Source organism: Acanthochromis polyacanthus, chromosome 16, assembly GCF_021347895.1.
Source record: "Acanthochromis polyacanthus isolate Apoly-LR-REF ecotype Palm Island chromosome 16, KAUST_Apoly_ChrSc, whole genome shotgun sequence".
Lineage (NCBI taxonomy): Eukaryota > Metazoa > Chordata > Actinopteri > Pomacentridae > Acanthochromis > Acanthochromis polyacanthus.
Window position 1 is genome coordinate 32181356 of NC_067128.1, and position 21323 is coordinate 32202678.

The 21323-nt window shown below is 39.0% G+C and overlaps 1 protein-coding gene across 4 annotated transcripts; it reads left to right on the forward strand.

The window, feature by feature from the left end:
* The first annotated feature begins 441 nt into the window (after window positions 1-441).
* On the forward strand, window positions 442-19236 carry znf513a (zinc finger protein 513a). 4 transcript variants are annotated; one of them, XM_022211821.2, is made up of 5 exons: window positions 442-658; window positions 3731-3840; window positions 8532-8666; window positions 14902-15666; window positions 16766-19236. In XM_022211821.2, exons 2-5 carry the CDS (start codon window positions 3801-3803, stop codon window positions 17716-17718), a joined length of 1893 nt encoding a protein of 630 aa, XP_022067513.1. In that variant the 5' UTR covers window positions 442-658; window positions 3731-3800; the 3' UTR covers window positions 17719-19236. The 4 variants fall into 4 exon arrangements, with proteins under 4 accessions (XP_022067513.1, XP_022067506.1, XP_022067522.1 ...); XM_022211814.2 differs by having other exon boundaries at window positions 443-658; window positions 16760-19236; XM_022211830.2 differs by lacking the exons at window positions 442-658; window positions 8532-8666 and having other exon boundaries at window positions 3730-3840; window positions 16760-19236.
* Window positions 19237-21323: the final 2087 nt, after the last annotated feature.

A 21323-nucleotide genomic window follows, 5' to 3' on the forward strand; every position in this document is an offset into this window, starting at 1 on the left:
TATATATATATATATATATATATATTTGAATTTAATTTCATTCAAGTTCAAGACCTTTATTTGTCATAAACACAATTATACACAGTATAACACACAATGAAATGTATTGAGCATCTTTCCCAGACCAAAACAACAATGATAATAAAGAATCAAATAGTGCAATTAATATATCTGTACATATATATATATATATATATATATATATATATATATATATATACACACGGCAAAAATGAATCATTTGATACAAGAGTAGAATTTTCTGGTCGTATATCTATACCCTTATCAATATTTATATATCTATTTTAAACATAATAGTTAAGAGCTTAAAAATAAAGCACGAATTAAAACATAAAATCTAATCTAATTTACCATATTAAGGTTGCATGGTTTTGTGATGAATTTGTTTCAGTGGCGCTTTTATTGTGAAGGAGCCGAACCGGCGGTGTTGTCGTCGTCGCTGCAGATTTGCGTTCGAATCAGAAAATCAATTAAGTTATGAAAAATACCATTAATTGCCTTTCTTTGTCGCCGCAACTCATGAAGAAATGGCGGATCTCCAGACGTCGGTCGTTTGAGGAAGAACACTTCACCTCCAGTGTAGTGTTCACCGACGATAAGAGGCGCCTGAGTCGACAGGAATATTTACGTTTTGTGGGTGAGTTAGCTCGACGGCTAACTAGTGAAGTTGACATTAGCTGCTCGGCTAATTTAGCCGCAGGTTAACATTGTTTAGCTTCGGCTAACATCCCCTGAAGACTGTCAATCATTATGACGTGCAGACGGGGACGTGTCGTGATTAACCGCTCGTAAATCCACGCACCGTCACTTTTCTCCGATATTGTTGACATCTGTGGTCGTGTGGTGACATTAAGCAGCTGCAGGCTACAGGAGGGCACGTTTCGGGTTAATTTTCTGCCCAGATTTCTCCCATCAACGCCGGAGCTAACGTGTTAGCATGTGGCTAAAGCAGCTGGATGTTTTGTTGACAGTGCAAATACAACAGTTCACCTCTACATAATACACACGTGTCCTGTAAGGTTAGCTTCCTGTCGGAGTTATTATTCGTGCAACAGCTGCTAGTTTATGCTAATAACACAGTTTTACCCTCAGAAAGGCTTCATTAAGACATAACAGTTTCCACATACACAGCAGTGAGGCACTGATTTACTGGCTTTAATGGGTTCATAGCATGTATAGCGTAATAGTACTGAGGAAAACAGGTATGAAACAGCTAGATAACCTGCTAGTAATGCAATAAAATAGCTGATATAGCTACTTAATGTTTGTCTGCATGAGAAACACCATCATTTGTTTAGATTAAACCATCACTGAACTTAACAGCACCTTAATTAGAGCAGCAATGATTAACCTTCCTGTTGTCTTCATTTACAGGAACCAAAAAATATTGTTTCCTTGTCTGAAAAAAATTCAAAAATTCAGCAAAAAAAACTCCTCAAATTTCTAAAACCTCGCAAAACCTTCAGGAAGAAAAATCCAATAATTCCTTAAAATTTTCCCTTAAAAGTTTTATTTTTAAATAAAATCCCCCAAATTTGGCAAGAAAATTCTTGTAAATATTTTCAAAAAATGAGCAAAAATCTTTCAACAAAATCATAAAAATATCTAAAGTGATTGTAAATATATATTAGTAAAACTTCTAATATTTTCTTTAAGAACATAAAAAAAATCAACCGAAATCCAGTGAATTTCACTGGATTTTGGTTGATTTTTATGTGATTGTTCTTAAAAAAGCAATTTTAACAATTTTTTTCCCACCAATAAATGTTCAAAGATTTCCCAAAAATGTTGAAAATGTGGACATCAGAAGTTTCACAGTGAAAATATTTTTTTTTTCCAAATTTTCAAACTTTAAAACAAATCAATTTTGACCTGCAGGATGACATGAGGGTTAATCATCAACTACTAAATGGACTTCCAACTATTCTGATAATCACTTAACTGCTTTTAAATTATTTTTTAAATGAAAAGAAAGTCTAAATTCTCTTAAATTAGAATACTGTTTGTTTTTTCTTTGCTCCTCTATGACAATAAACTGAACATCTTTGGGTCAATCATTTGAGAAAATAATGACCTACCAACTATTCTCATAATCAATTAATAGATTTCAGTTTTTTTTTTATTGAAAAGACAATCTGAATTCACTTATTCTAGCCTCTTAAATTAGAATACAGTTTGTTTTTTCTTTGCTCCTCTATGACAATAAACTGAACATCTTTGGGTCGTGGACGAAGCAAAATATTTGAGGACTTTAGAGAAATATTGACCAACGTTTTTCACAATTTTCCGCTGCCAGACAACGAATTAATCAATCGATTATTTGAGAAAATAATCCACAAATTAATCAACAATGAAAATAGCTTGCCTATGTGAGCAGTAGCATCATTTATTTTGATTAAATTATCATTGATCGCAACACGCCAGTCACTGTTGGTCACCTCAAGGAGAACCTTGATCAGAGCTGTAATCATTAATCATTAACTATTAAATGAACTGCCAACTGTCCTGGTAATCAATCAGCTGCTTTGAGTTATTTTTTAATGAAAAGAAAGCCTAATGTCACTGATTCAAGCTTCATAAATCTGTTTTTTTTTTTACTCCTCCATGTCAGTAAACAGAAATATCTTTGGATTGTGGACAAAACATGACATTTGACTTTTGATTATTTCAGCCCGACTCGTCACTTTTTTGTTCACATGAATAAATATTTGAATAGAGAAACCTGATTACTGATTAAACTGATTAAAGCTGACTATCAGTTTGAGTCATTTTTTAAGGGAAAAAGGTCACATTTTTCTGATTCCAGCTTGTTGAATTTGATTATATTCTTGTTTCTGGCCTCTTCTGTGACAGTAGACTCAAAATATTTGGGTTGTAGACAGAACAAGTGTTTTTTTTTTTTTTTTACACTTTATAGAACAAACAACAAATTAATTAATCGAGAAAATAATGGAGAGATTAACCATAAATGGAAATAGTCCAAAGTTTTTAGTCTGCATGATAAAGCAATCCTTGTTCATTAGTCGTTTTTCACTCAGTCGTTCATCTCAAAGAGTCCTTTGACCAAATCCAGAATCAGAATTTACTGAACTCTTGATGAATATTTGCTGATCAGTTTGCTATTTTAGCTGTCATTTTATTAATAAAGGTATGTTTAAATTAAAACACCGAAAATACTGTGCTTCGTAGGGCTGAACGATTACAAAAATCTAGGTTACATTTTGAAATAATGCAGTTAGGAAATTGCAAAAACTGACATTTGCAATATATGTTAAGTAGCGAGTCTGACCCAGGTCACACTGAGTTTAAACTGTTGTGTCAATACTTGCACAAATATTTGCCATCTTTGTTGTGTGACAGTTACAGTTTAGATCTGTTAGACAGAAAATATTTAACTGAAACTCTGAAATCTGCCAGAAAAATCACAGTTTGATATTTTCTCCACGTTGCTTAGTCGTCTATGAAAGTTAAATCGTTCTGTGTGGGTTTTTTTCCCTGGTATTCCCGGAATATTTTATATATTTTTCTCATTTTAATTTTTTAAACCAAAAGGTTAAGCTAATAAATGGAAAAATAATCTATACAGTAGTTAGTTGCAGCCTCAGTAGATTTAACCTGACCTGTTTTATTCGTTTGTCGCCTGATGTTAAACCTCAATGTGTCTTCTGTTTTGAGTTTGTAGAAACACTGACATATATCTTCCAAACAGATGACAATGAGCTGATGGTTGCGGAAGTCTGTGAGACGACGATACAAACAAGAGAGAGGCTGACTGGAAGATGCCCAGAAAAAAACAACAGAATCCACAGCCAGTCAAGTGTAGGTATCCAAAGACCTTTTGGTTATTATTGCGTCCCTAAACGGCTCAAGCTACTTCTCACATCTGTATTTTAACACACACTGTGCTAACAGATTAAACCTCAGCGGCTGGGTTGTTTACAAAATGTCTTCTGTTTCTTTGCTCACATCTGGACGCCAGGCGCTGTTGTTTAAGATCTGGAAGTGGTCTACAGAAATCATTCTGACCAACAGAACTGTAATAACTGGTCTTGCAGTTACATCTGAAGTCACATTCTGTGTTTATTAGAGTGAATCTGCACAGTTGCTTAGTTTTTAACTGTTTAGTTTTTTTTTGAAGACATTTAAAGAGAAAACTTTTACTTTTCTTCAATGTGTAATATTCTATTTAGTACATTTAGTGCCTGATATATGCTCACTGGCCACTTTATTAGGTACACCTGTTCAACTGCTTGTTAACACAAATATCTAATCAGCCAATCACATGACTGCAACTCAATGCATTTATTCATGTAGATGTGGTCAAGACAACTTGCTGAAGTTTAAAGTGAGCATCAGAGTGGTGAAGAAAGGGGATTTAATTAACTTTGAACATAGCATGGCTGTTGGTCTGAGTGTTTCACAAACTGCTGATCTACTGAGATTTCCACACACAACCATCTCTAGGGTTTACAGAGAATGGTCCAAAAAGAGAAAATATCCAGTGAGCAGCAGTTGTGTGGACCAACATGCCTTGTTGATGTGAGAGATCAGAGGATAATGGGCAGACTGGTTGGAGATGATAGAAAGACAACAGGAACTCAAATAACCACTGGTTACAACCAAGGAATGCAGAATACCATCTCTGAACACACAACACGTCCAACCTTGAAGAAGAAGGACTACAGCAGCAGAAGACCACACCGAGTGTCACTGCTGTCAGCTAAGAACAGGAAACTGAGGATACAGTTGGCACAGGTTCACCAAAACTGGATAATAGAAGATTGGAAAAACGTTGCCTGGTCTAATGAGTCTCCATTTCAACTTCAGATGGTCAGAATTTGGTGTAAACATCATGAAAACATGGATCCATCCTGCCTTGTATCAACGGTTCAGGCTGCTGGTGGTGTAATGGTTTCCTTTGGGCCCCTTGGTACCAACTGATCATGGTTTAAACTCCACAGACTACCTGAGTATTGTTGCTAACCATGTCCATCCCTTTATGACCACAGTGGACCATCTTCTGATGGATACTTCCAGCAGGATAATTTCATGTCACAAAGCTCACATCATCTCAAACTGGTTTCTTGAACATGACAATGAGTTCTCTGTACTCCAATGTCCTCCACAGTCACCAGATCTCAACCCAATAGAACCTTTGGGATGTGGTGGAACAGGAGATTGGCATCATGGATGTTCAGCCAACAAATCTGCAGCAACTGCATGATGCTATCATGTCAATATGGAGCAAAATCTCTGAGGAATGTTTTTAACACCTTGTTGAAAGTATGACACCAAGAATTAAGGCAGTTCTGAAGGTTAAAGGGGGTCCAACCTTTTACTAGCAAGGTGGACCTAATAAAGTGGCCACTGAGTGTATAATAAAATAACTTCTGTGTTAATAAATGGCTTCTTCAGGCAGGGTTTAAACTGTTGGCCGTGGATTTGTGGAGATTATAAAAAAATTTGCCGCTAAAGAAAGATCGATGCCCCTAGTTTTTCTGTAAAGCCTAAAAGAGGTCAGAAATTTGTGTTGTTTGAAATTTGAATATTTAAGTAATGGTTGATATAACTTCACAACCTGGAAAATGCTCATTATGTTTATAAAAACACCGAAGTGTTACCATGCAACAATGACACATCCAGACTCATACTTCCATTCATATGACGAACATATGGCAACAAGATGTGTTTTGTTTGCATCGATTTAATAGCCGTCCATTAATCTAATTTGAGGATAAACATCCTAGACAGCCCTAACAGATTACTGTCATTATATCAGATACTTAAATGACCAGTAGATGGAAGCATGATGCTGGGGCTGCTGAGCACGATGTCCTTGAGTCGGCCTGAACGTAGTTTTGTGAAGAGTGACAGCTGTGCGATCGCTGTTTGGATTCCATCAAGCTCGAGAGACCAACGTACAATTTCAGGCGTCATTAGCCGTAACTGCAGTGAAAGGGCTCCATCTGTCAGCTGCCGGCAGCTCATTTTTATGTTTATTAAATGTTGTAGGACAGCAAATTATAAATTTGTTCATCTAACTTTAATAGCCAATGTGAACAAATGTCAAATATGAAGCTTTCTTAAATTCTCAAACCCAACACTGGAACAATCAACCACCCGGAAAAACTAATATTTCAGCAGTGAAATGTCCTTTATACCACTTGGCAGGTGGTTTATTATGGACATAAACCTTGTTCAGCCAACCTTCATTTTTATAGTGAGATGTTTCTCTGCACTAATTTGTCTGCATTTATAAAGAGACGTCAACATTTTTAGGGTTAGGGTTAAGTAGATGCGTCCATAACAACTGCAGGTGCAGTGAATATGAAAAGTGCACACACCCCTGTTAAAACGCCAGGTTTTTGTGATGTAAAGATAAATCATTTCGGAACTTTTTCCACCTTTAATGTGCCTATAACCTTCACCAGTCAATTGAAAGACAAACTCAAATCCTTTGATTTTATTACAGTACTCTTACAGCGTCTTTTTGCACACTCTTCTTTGTAAAAATGCTTCAAATCTGTCAGATTGCGCAGTCCTTTTCAGATCACCTCACAGACTCAGGTCTGGGCTCTGGCAGGGCCTTTCCAAAACTTTCATCTTCTTCTGGTGAAGCCGTTCTTTCGTAGCCTAGCTGCGCTAGACAACCCACGGCAACGAATTTAATTCTCTTCCAGGGTGGGTCTAGTTACCCTCGGTAAGCTTCGAGGTTGGATGCGCCTAAAACTGGCCGAAGAATCACCATGAAGTGTAGAGTCAGAAGGCGGGCGTAACTAAGTGACGACAGAGGCGCGACGATTCTGACAGAAACAACCGGAAACAACTAGCCTAGCCGCGCTAGACACCCCACGGCAATGAATTTAATTCTCTGCCAGGGTACAACAAAAACAACAACAGTCGTTGAGCTCCATTAGCACCGACTCTGAATAATCTTTCTGTTAACATGTCTGTAATATACTTGAGCTTCACCCATTGACTATATAAATAAGGCTTCACCGAATTCCCGCATCCTCTGATTTCTGGGGCTCTAGGAACTACGTCAGCCTATTCATTGCGCTGATTGGTTGTATACCTACCCAACTGCTGCAGAGTGATTTGAAAGACAACCTTTTAGCCCACCTCCCTCCCTGTCAAGAGTTCCTAGACCCTTGTGTCTTCAGACCCTTGTGTCTTCAGACCTGGGTCTAGCGCGGCTAGGCTAGTTCTTTCGTTGATTTGGATGTATGCTTTGGGTCATTGCAATTTGTCTTCATGTTCAGCTTTCTAGCAGAATCCTGAAGATTTTGTGCCAAAATTGGCTGGTATTTGGAACTGGTATTTCTTCAGCTGGAACCCTTAACTAAGGTACTGGTTCCAGCTGAAGAAAAACAGCCTCAAAGCACGATTGCTGCCACCACCATGCTTCACTGTAGTGTTCTCTTGAAGATGTGTAGTGTTACACTACCGTTTAAATTTTTAGGTCACCCAGATAGTTTCATGTTGTTTTTATTCATGTGCTATCATCACTGCACAAGGGTTTTCTAACCATCAATGAGCCTTTCAACACCATTAGCTAACACAATGTAGCATTAGAACACAGGAGTGATGGTTGCTGGAAATGTTCCTCTGTACCCCTATGGAGATATTCCATTAAAAATCAGACATTTCCAGTTAGAATAGTCATTTACCACATTAATAATGTCTGGACTGTATTTCTGATTCATTTAATGTTATCTTCATTGAAAAAAGCTGCTGTTCCTTCAAAAATAATAACATTTTTAAGTGACCCCAAACTTTTGGATGGTAGTGTATGTTTGCGCCAAACATATCTTCTGAAACTTTGGCCTGAAATTTCAAGAGATTGCTGTTGGCCTCTTGTCAGCCTCCCTGACAAGTTTTCTTTTCGTCTTTTCATCAATTTTGGAGGGACATCCATTTCCTGGTGATGTCATTGCTGCACCATATTTTCTCCACTGGATAAAGACTGTCTTCACTGTGTTCTGTGGTCTGTCTGATGACTTGGAAGTCCTCTTGTACCCTTCTCTTGACTGATACCTTTTAACCATGAGATCCCTCTGATGCTTTGGAAGCTCTCTACAGACCCAATGGATGACTTTTGCTGTAAGATGCGGCAAATAAAATTTCAGGAAAAGCTGACTAGAACAGCTGAACTTCATTTGGGGTTAATCAGAGGCACTTTAAATGGTTAACATGAATGTGATTGGTTAATTCTGCACACTGATGCAGCCACATTGTTTTAGTTTTGTATTTTTAACGCACCCCTCTAAGAGTTTTCAGTTTGGTTTTTAATTGAATTGTGTAGATTATAGGTCACATTAAAGGTGAAAAAGTTAGAAAATGATTTATCTTGGTCTCGTTTTAACAGCAGTATGTGGACTTTTTATATCCACCGTACATCAGGTTTTTGCTGGTTTGCTGGTTTGGCACGTCTGTGACTGAATATTAATGTTTGTAAATCACAACAAAGTGATGCTGGTCACTGAGTGTTTGATTCTCTGTGGCTGTAGTGGATTCTGAAGATGGTGTAATCGTTGAAGCTCCAGGAAACCTCCCCTTAGACACAGACTTCCTTCTTGGACAAGACCTCGAGTTCAGTGATCCGGATCATGACAACAAGATTCTAGGCCTGGCGAAGTTCTCAGGTTCGTAATCCTGTTTTTGTTAAAATTCACGTTTGTCAAGGTTTCAGTCCTGGTTGATTTAGAGCGGAAACCCCATGGTTGCCACGGTAACAAAAAACACATCTGGGATCAGTGTAACCAAAACAAAACTAGTGTTGCTTTAACAGAGAATCGGTCAAAAATAAGAAGAACAACAGGCTGATTTGAAGCAGCTGGACAGAAGCTGACGACCATGTGTTGATTTGTAGATTCAGCTTTTTTTAAAGATTATTTTTCTAAGACAGACAACGACATTCAGTAAAGTTCTGGGGATGATGTGAATCAAACCCACTGCTGGAAGGCTTTTAGGCCCACGTGATATAGGATCCAATCACTTCATAATCAGAACGCCCTCAGACGCATTTTTAATTGATTTCATTTAGTTGTAACCTGCGACAGACACAAAATAAAAGACTCCCTGTGTTCAACGCATAGCAGAGACATTAAGAAAAGTTAGAAACTAAACAAAAGCTCTGAGAATGAGCAGTTACTTTGGATTTTATGAATACTTTAATTTTAAAATCCAATTAAAAACAAGTAAAAGCAGACAAAAGGATTATAAAATACAATACACAAGAAGAATTCTTTAACCTTCGGACATTTCTGTCACATTTTTATTCCCTACGGGTCCATTTTTCATGTTTTCAAGTCCTTCACCTCTATAATACACCACAAGCATGATTTGAGGAAGAGAGGGGACTTCATTTTGTGCATTTTGTTTACTAAAATATTAATGCTGTAAATCATAAGAAGGAATGACTCTTTCATCATACAAAAAAAAAGTTCCCACTAGTGTTACCAATTGACTGGACATACACACGTGGACAAAATTGTTGGTACCCCTCAGTTAAAGAAGGAAAAACCCACAATTCTCACTGAAATCACTTGAAACTCACAAAAGTAACAATAAATAAAAATTTATTGAAAATTAAATAATCAAAATCAGCCATTACTTTTGAATTGTTGATTAACATAATTATTTAAAAAAACAAACTAATGAAATAGGGCTGGACAAAAATGATGGTACCCATAACTTAATATTTTGTTGCACAACCTTTTGAGGCAATCACTGCAATTAAACGATTTCTGTATTTGTCAATGAGCGTTCTGCAGCTGTCAACAGGTATTTTGGCCCACTCCTCATGAGCAAACAGCTCCAGTTGTCTCAGGTTTGATGGGTGTCTTCTCCAAATGGCATGTTTCAGCTCCTTCCACATATGTTCAATGGGATTCAGATCTGGGCTCATAGAAGGCCACTTTAGAATAGTCCAACGCTTTTCTCTCAGCCATTCTTGGGTGTTTTTGGCTGTGTGTTTTGGATCGTTGTCCTGTTGGAAGACCCATGACCTGCGACTGAGACCAAGCTTTCTGACACTAGGCAGCACATTTCTCTCCAGAATGCCTTGATAGTCTTCAGATTTCATCGTACCTTGCACACTTTCAAGACACCCTGTGCCAGATGCAGCAAAGCAGCCCCAAAACATTACTGAGCCTCCTCCATGTTTCACCGTAGGGACAGTGTTCTTTTCTTCGTATGCTTGGTTTTTGAGTCTATGAACATAGAGTTGATGTGCCTTACCAAAAAGCTCCAGTTTGGTCTCATCTGTCCAAAGGACATTCTCCCAGAAGCTTTGTGGCTTGTCAACATGCATTTTTGCAAATTCCAGTCTGGCTTTTTTATGAGTTTTTTTCAGCAGTGGTGTCCTCCTTGGTCGTCTCCCATGAAGTCCACTTTGGCTCAAACAACGACGAATGGTGCGATCTGACACTGATGTACCTTGGCCTTGGAGTTCACCTTTAATTTCTTTGGAGGTTGCGCTGGGCTCTTTGGATACAATTCCAACGATCCGTCTCTTCAATTTGTCATCAATTTTCCTCTTGCGGCCACGTCCAGTGAGGTTGGCTACTGTCCCGTGGGTCTTGAACTTCTGAATAATATGAGCCACTGTTGTCACAGGAACTTCAAGCTGTTTAGAGATGGTCTTATAGCCTTTACCTTTAAGATGTTTGTCTATCATTTTTTTTCGGATGTCCTGGGACAATTCTCTCCTTCGCTTTCTGTTGTCCATGTTCAGTGTGGTACACACCTTTTCACCAAACAGCAGGGTGACTACTTGTCTCCCTTTAAATAGGCAGACTGACTGATTATGAGTTTGGAAACACCTGTGATGTCAATTAAATGACACACCTGAGTTAATCATGTCACTCTGGTCAAATAGTTTTCAATCTTTTATAGAGGTACCATCATTTTTGTCCAGGCCCGTTTCATTAGTTTGTTTTTTTAAATAATTATGTTAATCAACAATTCAAAAGTAATGGCTGTTTTTGATTATTTAATTTTCAATAAATTTTTATTTATTGTTACTTTTGTGAGTTTCAAGTGATTTCAGTGAGAATTGTGGGTTTTTCCTTCTTTAACTGAGGGGTACCAACAATTTTGTCCACGTGTGTAATACAGATATTTAGCTGTTTACCTTTTATTTTGACACAACCTGCAGTTCAGCCAAAAAGTCCCACAATCTCTGGGATATTTTTAGCGTAACTGTATATTTTAGCTAATTTTAATAATGACTTTCATAAAATATATCCTCATTTTTAGCTTAAATTTGGTTGTTTTTCCCAGCAAACCCAGTCAAACAAGAAATCATTGTGACTGGGTTTGCTGGGTTTGCTCCATGTTGTTGCAGTTTTTTTGTTGGTGTAAATGGTCTCATTTTGGCTATTTACATGTGATATGATTTTTCTTTTTAAAAACAACTAAACAAAACGCCTGCAGGTGAGCTAACCTGAACCCTTAGGTAGAGATTTGAAAGAATCCAGCCATAACATCTTCTTAAGTATTAGAAACGGTTAGTTAACGCGCTTCACGGATGATGAAAACCTCTTTTGCAAGCGGAATAAAAGAAATGTCTATTAGAAAAGTTATGAAAACAAATGCAGACAAACTAAAAAGATCCTAAACATTCAATATAACAAGAAAAAATCTTTGTTTCTTTTATTAAATTTCAGACAATGATTGTTGTTTTGAGTGCAGAGAATTAACCTAACAAGTGTAAATAATAGCGTTTAGACCATCTACCTTAATTTATGTTTTGATTTTATACAAATAATTAAACAAATAGCCACCAGCAGAGCCCCGTCCACACTCTGGGAGTCGATAAATCCTAGTTATAATTTGCAGCGAGGCCACGCAGTGCCTGAAAACGAATTAATTTATTCTGAACATAACAAGCGGCTGCTTCTAGTTGGTTAGTGTAAGAGTAATGTTTTCATACCTCTCAGTGTGAGCAGCTTTCTGTAGCAGCCTGTGTTGTTTATATCTGATACTGAGTCTGTCCATTTAGCTGGAAGTGGGTCAGGTCATCTCTTATTATTATTATTATTATTATTATTATTATTATTATTATTATTGTATTAAGTTTTCCTCTTTCACCGTCTCTAAGTTCAGTTGTTCACCTTTCTGTTTGGTGTTTCATGATAATCTTATCCTACCTACAAGACAGGCCAAAGGTTTGGAAGAAAGATCAGATATGTACAGAAGGAGATCTTAGTTTCATTGGCAACTAAATAAACATGATTATTATATAAACAGTCATTGATTACAATGGATTTTTATGATGATTATCAGGTATTTGTGTCTTGCTTCAGCTATTTCTTTCAAGTCATAGTTGATATTTATTTGGATTTTTGTATCCAAACTGTCAAAAGCCAAAGAGCTAAAGTAAATAATGCAAACTATGATTTGTTCTTTTTTACTTTTATACTGAACTGTGACTCCTGTAAACTTTCTCAGCCCTAAAACTAAGCCCTTCTTTTCTTTAGTTAACATGTATTCAGCAATTGCGTGGTAACATCAATGTATACCAAAAGCTAAATGGAGGAAAATGGTGCATAATGGTGTAAATACATCCAGAAATCCATAGAAGTCACACTGGTTTGTGAACAGAAACTTGAAGTTGCTTCCAAACGTTTGGCCTGTAGTGTCAATAGAATGTGTGTATTGATTATACAGTAAAGGAAATGGGAAGATCACTCAGTTGGTTCATAGTTTCAGCTACGTTTGCTCGACAAAACCGTCGTTTAAGATGTGTAAAAGATGTAACGTTACTCGGCCACGTCTCAGGTTTCTACAGTTCGTAGCTCCTCGATGCAACAGTGGGAGGAAGTGAAGGAGCGGCTCGTATTTCCCAGCGTGGCTCTCCGTCAGACGATGTGTTCTGAAAAATGGGAAAGTAGAGAAAGGAACTGAGACGCCATTATTATATAAGGGTCATAAAAATAGGACTATTACCATCAAGGACACCATTATAAGAGGGCATTTATTCATCATCATCATCATCTGCTGCTGCCTCCTCTGCTCCCACTACCCCACCACCATTATCGTTTCCCCCTCATCATCATCATCATCATCATCATCATCTACCCTCATCATCATTATCATCATCATCAGAAGCAGCAGCCTCACCATTACAGTCATCATCATTATCATTAGGCTCAGTAATCATCCGCCAGGGGTTTCCATCGGCCGGGATAAAAGGCCGGTCTCTGCTCGCCTTCCTCACTTTGTGCTCCAGCATCTCCTTCTCCTGCTTCACGGGCTGCACGCCGAAGCTTTCCTTCTTCTTCCACCTTCTCGGAGGGGAAAAAAACAAACATCTTTCTCTCTTTGTCCTCGGAAAATCTCAAATAACAGCAGCTCAGAATGAAACTTGACCTCTCTGACAGCGATGTGAGTATGCTTCTCTGAAATTTTCTTTTTTTTTTTCCGAGAAAAAGAGCTTCTCTGTCCCAAAGTTACCTCACTGCCGGGTATCGCTGGTTGTTTTCTACAGTTTCGAGTCGAGTTTCAGTGAGATTAAGCCTAAAATGCCCTTTATTATTATTACTTTTTATAGAAGTCTTTTGTTTGAGTTAATTTTTGTTTGATTTATTGTTCTTTTTCATATCTCAGTTTTGAACTCGTGGATTCAGGTGACTCTACTGTTTCTTTACCCCTACACATAACTTCACTGCCATCTTTAATCGTGATTGGATGACACTGCAGGTGTTGGATGTTTTTGCTCATCTCGGAAAAACCCTGTGTAATAATCTGCAAAACAGTCTAAAGCTGGATTAATGTTTTCTCCAGCAAGATTTAGGTTTTTGTTTCAGTCTTCTTTGAACTCCAGCTCTTCTTGTTTTAGTCCATTTATTTGTTTTTACAATTTTAAATGCTCTAAACTTTTATTGCCATTCTTATCCATGTTTCTAATGCATGTGCCTACCTTATCCATATCCTAAATCTTCTGTTTAAAGGTTGAATGAATGAATGAATGAAAGTTCTCCTCATCTCTTCACCTCGCAATCAGAAAATCCCTGCTTTTCTTGTGTAAAAAATAAGAGATGGAATCATATTGCACAGTAGTACATTAATTTGTTGAATTATTCCTCAATTTCTTGCTTCATTTATACTTTCATTTGTATGTATTTGTTGCATTTTCATTTATATGTGCTGCACATTCCATTATAGCTGCGGTTTTACTCAGTGAGGCTAAATAATGTTCATTATTTTAATGCTACAGTGTGACTGATGCTTTTGATTACTTTCCTTTGCTGTTTTTCCTGCACTCTTTCACAAGATTTCTTGATTTGAACAAGAGCGCCTGTTTAATCAGAGTTACAGACTGAATGATAAAGGAAAGAGAAGGAAGTGTTGCAACATTAAAACTTGAACACAAAGAAGGCAGACTGTAATGATTTCACCACAGCTTAAAACTCATTCAGTGTGACAAGGGCTTGAAGTTGAAGTTTAGATTGTAATTTATTCCAAGCTTTAAGTGCAGAAAACCTAAATACTTTCTTCCCAGTTCAGATCATACTTAAGTGACGACAAATTGCAGAGTATCCATAGATTGGGGATTGTGACTTCCACATTTCTTTGTTAAAAGACAAGACAAATAGGAAGGAGCAGTACCCAGAATGGTTCTGTAAATAAACACAAATCAGTGACTGAGATGTCAGACTTAATCCTTTGATGCACAACATGGTTAAAAGTGACACATATTCAATGGAAAATAGGTATCTCTTGACCCACATTGTGCATCAAAGGGTGAAAGATGTCCGGTTAACTTTACAACTGATTGTTGTAGGTTGAAGTACCGCACTGAGGAACAGTCTTGGTATTGAAAACCTGTGCACTCCCTGAATAATAAACATCTCCGTTGTGTTTCCTTCACAGAAGTAGCTGCTGAGATCGGTTTCTCTGTGTATCCTCTGGGTGATGAGGAGAGTTCTGCCTACAGCCAGCTCAGTATGGAAAGTGAAACAGACAACTCGCGTAGCACGACCGACAACGGGAGGGAAGACGAGGGCCGAGCGTCTCAGTCTGAACCCAGTTTTCCTCCCTACCTGTCCTGCCGGGGCTGCGGTCAGCTCCGTGACGAACCTCTAGGACCGGGCATCGACCTGGTTGGTCCTTACTGCCTTAGGTGTTGCAAAGCTTCCAGGGAAGCCAAAACTACGGACTTCTGTTCCCCTTTTGGAAGCATCGGCGGGATCCGCACCGGTTCCCATCCGCAGCTTGACTGTGACGGAGTGGGGAACGGGATGGGTGACAAGGCGGAGGACAAATCAGCCAAACTGCACTCGTGTCACCTGTGTGGCTTCTCCTCGCGCTACGCCAACCACGTCAAGCGTCACATGAAGACGCACAACGGCGAGAAGCCCTTTAACTGCCCTCTGTGCACTTACGCCTCGGCTCAGCTGGTGAACCTGCAGAGACACCTGCGCATTCACACAGGGGAGAAACCCTACAAATGCGACAGCTGCACTTTTGCCTGCAGTTCACTCGGCAACCTCAAGAGGCACCAGCGCATGCACGTGCCCAACGCGGGGGCGGGACAGGAGCCACCACCGCCCCGACATGCCGCTGGCCAAAACGTCCTGAAGAGACACGTGACTGGACAGAGACCAGCTGAGGAAGGGTCTGGTGCTTCAGGCAAGGGTGTGTGTCCTTTCTTTCCGTTTTTTTTTTTAGTCTTTGAGAAAAATGGGTGCAGAGTTTTGTGTTTTAGTTTCTACTTTTGTGATGATTTGTAGTATTTTAACTTTGTTATACTGCATGGAGTTCTCTCTATTTCTAGCCGTGGTTGTGCTGCTTCCATTGAGGTGCAGAACTTCACGTTAAAAAATTAAAAATGAGCCCACAGTTAATGAAACTGTTTGGCATTCAGAGAGTTAAGAAAGAGACTTATTTCACATTCAGACCAAAAGGGTTTGGAAGCAGAATGGTCTAACCCACTTTCTGTAGTTTTTGAGAAAAAGTTATGTGTTTTCAAGAATGGTCTAACACTGGAAGCGCCACTGTAACGCTATAGTTGGGTTGTGGGTTAGACCGGTCTGTCACTAAAATCTACAATTCTATAATCTGACTTAGCAGACGCTTTAATCCAAACAGACATATATCTGAGAGTAGATACAATGCAAGCAAGGATCGAGTCAGGAGAAAACAAGCTAAGAGCCATAAAACAAGCTAAAATGTAGACCATAAAATCCATTTGTCCATTATCTGCACACTGTTTAATCCTCATTAGGGTCGTGGGGGGCTGAAGTCTATCTCAGCTGACTTAAAGTGAAGGTGGGAGACACTTGGACAGGTCAGCAGTCTATCACAGGGCTACATATAGAGACAAACAATCACGCTCACATTCATACCTATGGACAATTTAGAATCACCAGTTAACCTCAGCATATTTTTGGACTGTGAGAGGAAGCAGGAGTACCCGGAGAAAACCCACGCATGCACAGGGAGAACATGCAAACTCCACACCGAAAGATCCCAGGAAGGCCGGAACACGAACCCAAGATCTTCTAGCTGTGAGGCGACAGTGCTAACCTCCAAGCCGCTGAGCAGCCCAGACCATAAAATAATACAGAAATTATATAAAATTAAGTTGGGCCTTTTTTTGGGTCAGACCACTCTGCTTCTGACCCCCTTAACTGTCTTCATACACGGTGTTGATGCATGAAAGACTCTTTTAGTAGCTTTGATTTGCCATTTTGATGATATTATTTCACTTTCTGTTCTTATTGTGAAGTTTCAGAAGTTGCCAGGCCGACGTCCAACCTAAGCTTGGGAGCCCAGAACAGCGACTACCTGTCAGCCTTCGATGGCTTAAAAGGAGCGTCGCCACCACCAATCCCAGCCTCTAATCCAGCCCCCGGCCACCATCCTCCACCGCTGCTGGAGACGACGGGCAGCAGCGGCAGCAGGGCGGCCAGAGGGGGCGTAGCAGACAACCCCACCCTCCCACCATCGCTCTTCCCTTTTACTTGCAGATTGTGCGGCATTGTGCTGGAAGACGAGGATGGTTCATCAGCGCAGATCTGCGCCAAATGCACCCTGGAAATGCTGACTAAAGACTCGTCGTCGTCGCCCAACAGCCCCGGCGAGCGTAGTGACAAAGTGTACACCTGCGCTGCCTGCCCCTTCCTCACCCACTACCCCAACCACTTGGCGCGCCACATGAAGACTCACAGCGGAGAGAAACCGTACAAGTGCCCGCAGTGCGACTACGCCTCAGCCCACTTTGACAACCTCAAGCGGCACCACAGAGTGCACACGGGCGAGAAACCTTACAAGTGCCATTTGTGCGATTACGCGTGCGGGAACCTGGCCAACCTGAAGCGCCACCAGCGGGTGCACTCGGGCGCCAAACCCTTCCAGTGCGCTGTGTGCAGTTACAGCTGCAACCAGAGCATGAACCTGAAGCGCCACATGCTGCGGCACACCGGGGAGAAACCCTACAAATGTCAGGAGTGCGGCTACACGACCGGCCACTGGGACAACTACAAGAGGCACCAGAAGAAGCATGGCCTGGCAACGGACGGCTGGGTCAAAGTTCCCATGACGGGAAACGATGAGGCGGAGGACAGGAGGAAGGGGATGGGGGGCGGGGTTCAGACTCACAGGAAGGAAGCAGGCGTCGATATGCAGTACATGCCAAGGGAGGGCGGTCAGACGATACACTCGTGCTACAAACTTGAGATTGTCTAAATTATAACTCAGCAAAACTAAGCTACCAGCAACTAGATTTTCGGGAGGGGGGGATTTTCACAGAGCCTTTATATCGTCTCAGTGTGTGCGTCGGTCTTTTAGTGTTTTCGTCTTCTGAGGCTGCTAATTGTCTGTTTGTAGAATCTCGCACAACATTGAGAAACTTGTTTCTGAGTATTTTGATGCCTTTATGGATTACGTGAGTCTGTTCAGAGTGTTTTTTATGTCAAGACAAATGGACTCTACCTTGTAAGTTCGCTGTCTGTCTCCGTCTGTACGTTGAACCATGTTAGGCTAATGATAGCATCTCCCTCTCACAGTTCAATACATATCTTCATTCTAGGACGCTACCAAATACTCCTTATTACACGGAACTGATGCACATGTTTGCCTGGACTGTTAAAGCTGCACTGTGTGTGTCTTTCTTCTGCATAGAAACTCAAATTAAGCCACTTGAATGATTCTGTTTTCTCGTCTTCCCATGAGTGTCGTTTGGTTTGTGAATATTTACTAATTTTACATTTCATCCTGGACGACACGGTGCAGCTTTAAGCGAAGACGGGTCCTTCTGAAGGGCCTCGTTCTGCTTCGTTTGCTTTAGGATTCAAGCTCTGGTAACGGCATGCCTTCAGATTAATGTATGTACTACTATCAAAGTGCTATTTAATAGTACTGGAATTGTTTTAGACTTGACAAAATGTATCGGTAAATTAATTTGTGTTGTCCTCACTAAATAAAACCTGTGTTGTTGTCACTTTTGCCAAATAAAAATCTAATTTGGTGTAAGAAAATGTTGGCAAATGGTAAAAAAAAAAGCTGCATTTTAGACTTTAAAATTCCACGGGAAAGCATTTGGAAAGTCTTATTGTGGTTGTACGGTTAAATAAAAAGCACAATCACACTCACACAGCAGCAATTTGTCAGGTTTAGGATTAAGATTGAGGAGCAAGAAGTAGATTCATCTCTTATTTGTGATTCAGGAGCGCCCCACAAACTGCTACATATCAGTGATTTTTAAAGTCTTTCTGGAAAGTCTTAGAGGGATGCTGTTTAATCACCTCTGTTTTGATTACTGTTTACTATTTACTGTGAAATTAGCCCATTCTCGTGTTGTTTTTTTTTAATATATATAAATATATATATATACTTGAAAAAAGATGACACTATTAGTAAGCATGTGAGTGTGTAATGGTTGTTTTATTTTTCTAATGTGGCTGTAATACACTGCTAGAAGTGCATACTTTAATATAGAGAGTTTTTTTATTATTATTTTGGATGTGTGATGTGTCATTTAGTTGCCATGGGGAAAATAAGAACTGTGATTTCAATTTACTCTTTGTGAATGAATTCTTATATGCAAGTGAGATATTTTCCAGGTTGCCAACTTGCCGATGGAACATGGAAGCCGTAGACTAGAAGCGACATCCCACAAGTTTGTGTCTTTATGCAGTGTCTCATAAATGCCTTAAGTGAGGATTTTGAAATAAATACATGGAATTCATTTCATTGAATGTCGGACATCAGACTGCTTCTGATTTTTCTGTAAATCTCAGACTTTTTAAAAAAATTTTGCATACCGGGGCAATAGGCCAGATTAACCCTGTCAAACCTGTAATATTTATTTTTTATTACAATTTTCTAATATTTTTTGCATATATATGTGTGTGTGTGTGTGTGTGTGTGTGTGTGTGTGTACCCAAATATAGAAAAAATGATCCAAAATACAAAATTAAATAAATCATAAAAATTACACACACATGTATGTGTATATATATGTCAGGGTAGAGACTGCGATTTGGTAGAGTTGGAGTTTCTACCAGTAGAGATTGCGATCGCAACCTCTACCAGTAGAATTGGACTTTCTACCAGTAGAGATTGCGATTGGAGTTTCTACTGGCAGAGATTGCAATCGCAATCTCTACCAGTAGAAACTCCAATCCTACCAGTAGAGATTTGTCAGGGCTAAGGTTAGACTTTTAAGGTTAGGGTCAGGGGTCAGGGCAGGGGTCAGATTTAAAGTTGCATCTCTACTGGTAGGATTGGAGTTTCTACTGGTAGAGATTACAATCACAATCTCTACTGGTAGAGACTCCAATCGCAATCTCTACTGGTAGAAACTCCAACTCTACCAAATCGCAGTCTCTACCCTGACATATATATATATATAATTTTATTTTTGCTAATTTTTTTCTATATTTAAGTACATATATAATTAAAACTTAAAAAATAATTTGTATAAACATAAAATATATCTAATGTAAAACATAATATTTAAAATACTATAAATATATAAAATCCATGATTTTAAATAATAGATCTCATATATTTATTAGATTTTAAACATTTTTATAGAAATATATACATATATATATATATTAAGGGTTATTTTTCGCTCATTTTTTCTATATTTAAGTACATATATTTATATACACACTGCCAATTTAAAAAAAAGTCATTTTTTTGTTTCATTTATTATGTTTTTTTTTTTTTGCTAATTTTTTTTTTAATATTTGGGTCTTACAGTGTTAAATCTCCTGCCAAAGTACCCGGAAGTGTCAAAAACTTGCAATATCACGCCGTCCGCTAGGGTTGGCTCCAAGAAGCTTTTTCTCCATAGACCCCAATTCATTTTTGGAGAAAATAAAATTTGATTTTTTACAGCTCAGGTTTTTTTTCCCGTTAGTTTTCATGGTCAAAATGAGAGATCAGGTGGCCGATCTTAAAATAAATCAATAGACTCTTTATTTGTTTACAAACATTGTGACGTTTTTTTGTGGGCGGGGCTTATGCTGGAGGCAAAAACGGAGCGAGAAGTCAAGCGGGACTGGGAGTATATAGTTTGCGCTGCAAAGTCGAGCATTTTTAACCCATTAAACTTCAGTGTACCGTCGGCGGTACACCTGCTAATTTGCATAGGAATTTAAAGAATGTCCGACGGCTGCAAATGCGATTATATAAACACTATACGCCGATGGAAAGCTTAGATTCTCATGAATCCGCCGGTATAAACCACTTTCAGATGTGATTACCACAGCGGGTAATATAAACACATTTGTCCGACAAACAACGAATATCCATCCATCCTTTCTCTGTACACGGCTTTAACGTACACAGCGCGACTCACATTTCCGGGTTCATTATTACACACAGATGAAAATATTCCACAAAAAACGGCCATAATCCAACCTTGGACATCCAGACGACACAAGCCAGTAAACTATTTTGTCCAAAACATGTCCTGAAGTCGGTATATAATCCATGAATCCGTCGTTTTCAAGGAAATGCACCTCATGATGCGCGTCCAATATTCTCTGTATTTCTCGTCATATTTAACGGGTTATTGTTTTTGATTGTATTTTTTTCTGTGTCTTGTTGTGTCCTTGTTCTTATGGTGTGTGTATTTGGACCCAGTGTCTGGAATAAAGCTGAACTGAATTGAATATTTTTTTTATTTACAAATAGAATATTAGCGATGTTTTGTACTGAAAATGGCTGGAATTAACTGCAGCTGATCGTCTCTGTCCAGTCTTTTCGCCTCAGTGCATTTAACCACAACTGTCTTTGTTCCCTCTGAGCACGAGTGTTCGGTGGAATCCTATAAAACT

What these genes read in the sequence shown, in the direction of transcription:
- znf513a (XM_022211814.2), top strand. Translation starts at nt 3,801, where the DNA reads ATGCCCAGAAAAAAACAACAGAATCCACAGCCAGTCAAGT. An exon ending in AGGCCTGGCGAAGTTCTCAG is followed by an intron (nt 8,667 to 14,901) that starts GTTCGTAATCCT and finishes TTTCCTTCACAG; the next exon opens with AAGTAGCTGCTGAGATCGGT. An exon ending in GTCTGGTGCTTCAGGCAAGG is followed by an intron (nt 15,667 to 16,759) that starts GTGTGTGTCCTT and finishes CTTATTGTGAAG; the next exon opens with TTTCAGAAGTTGCCAGGCCG.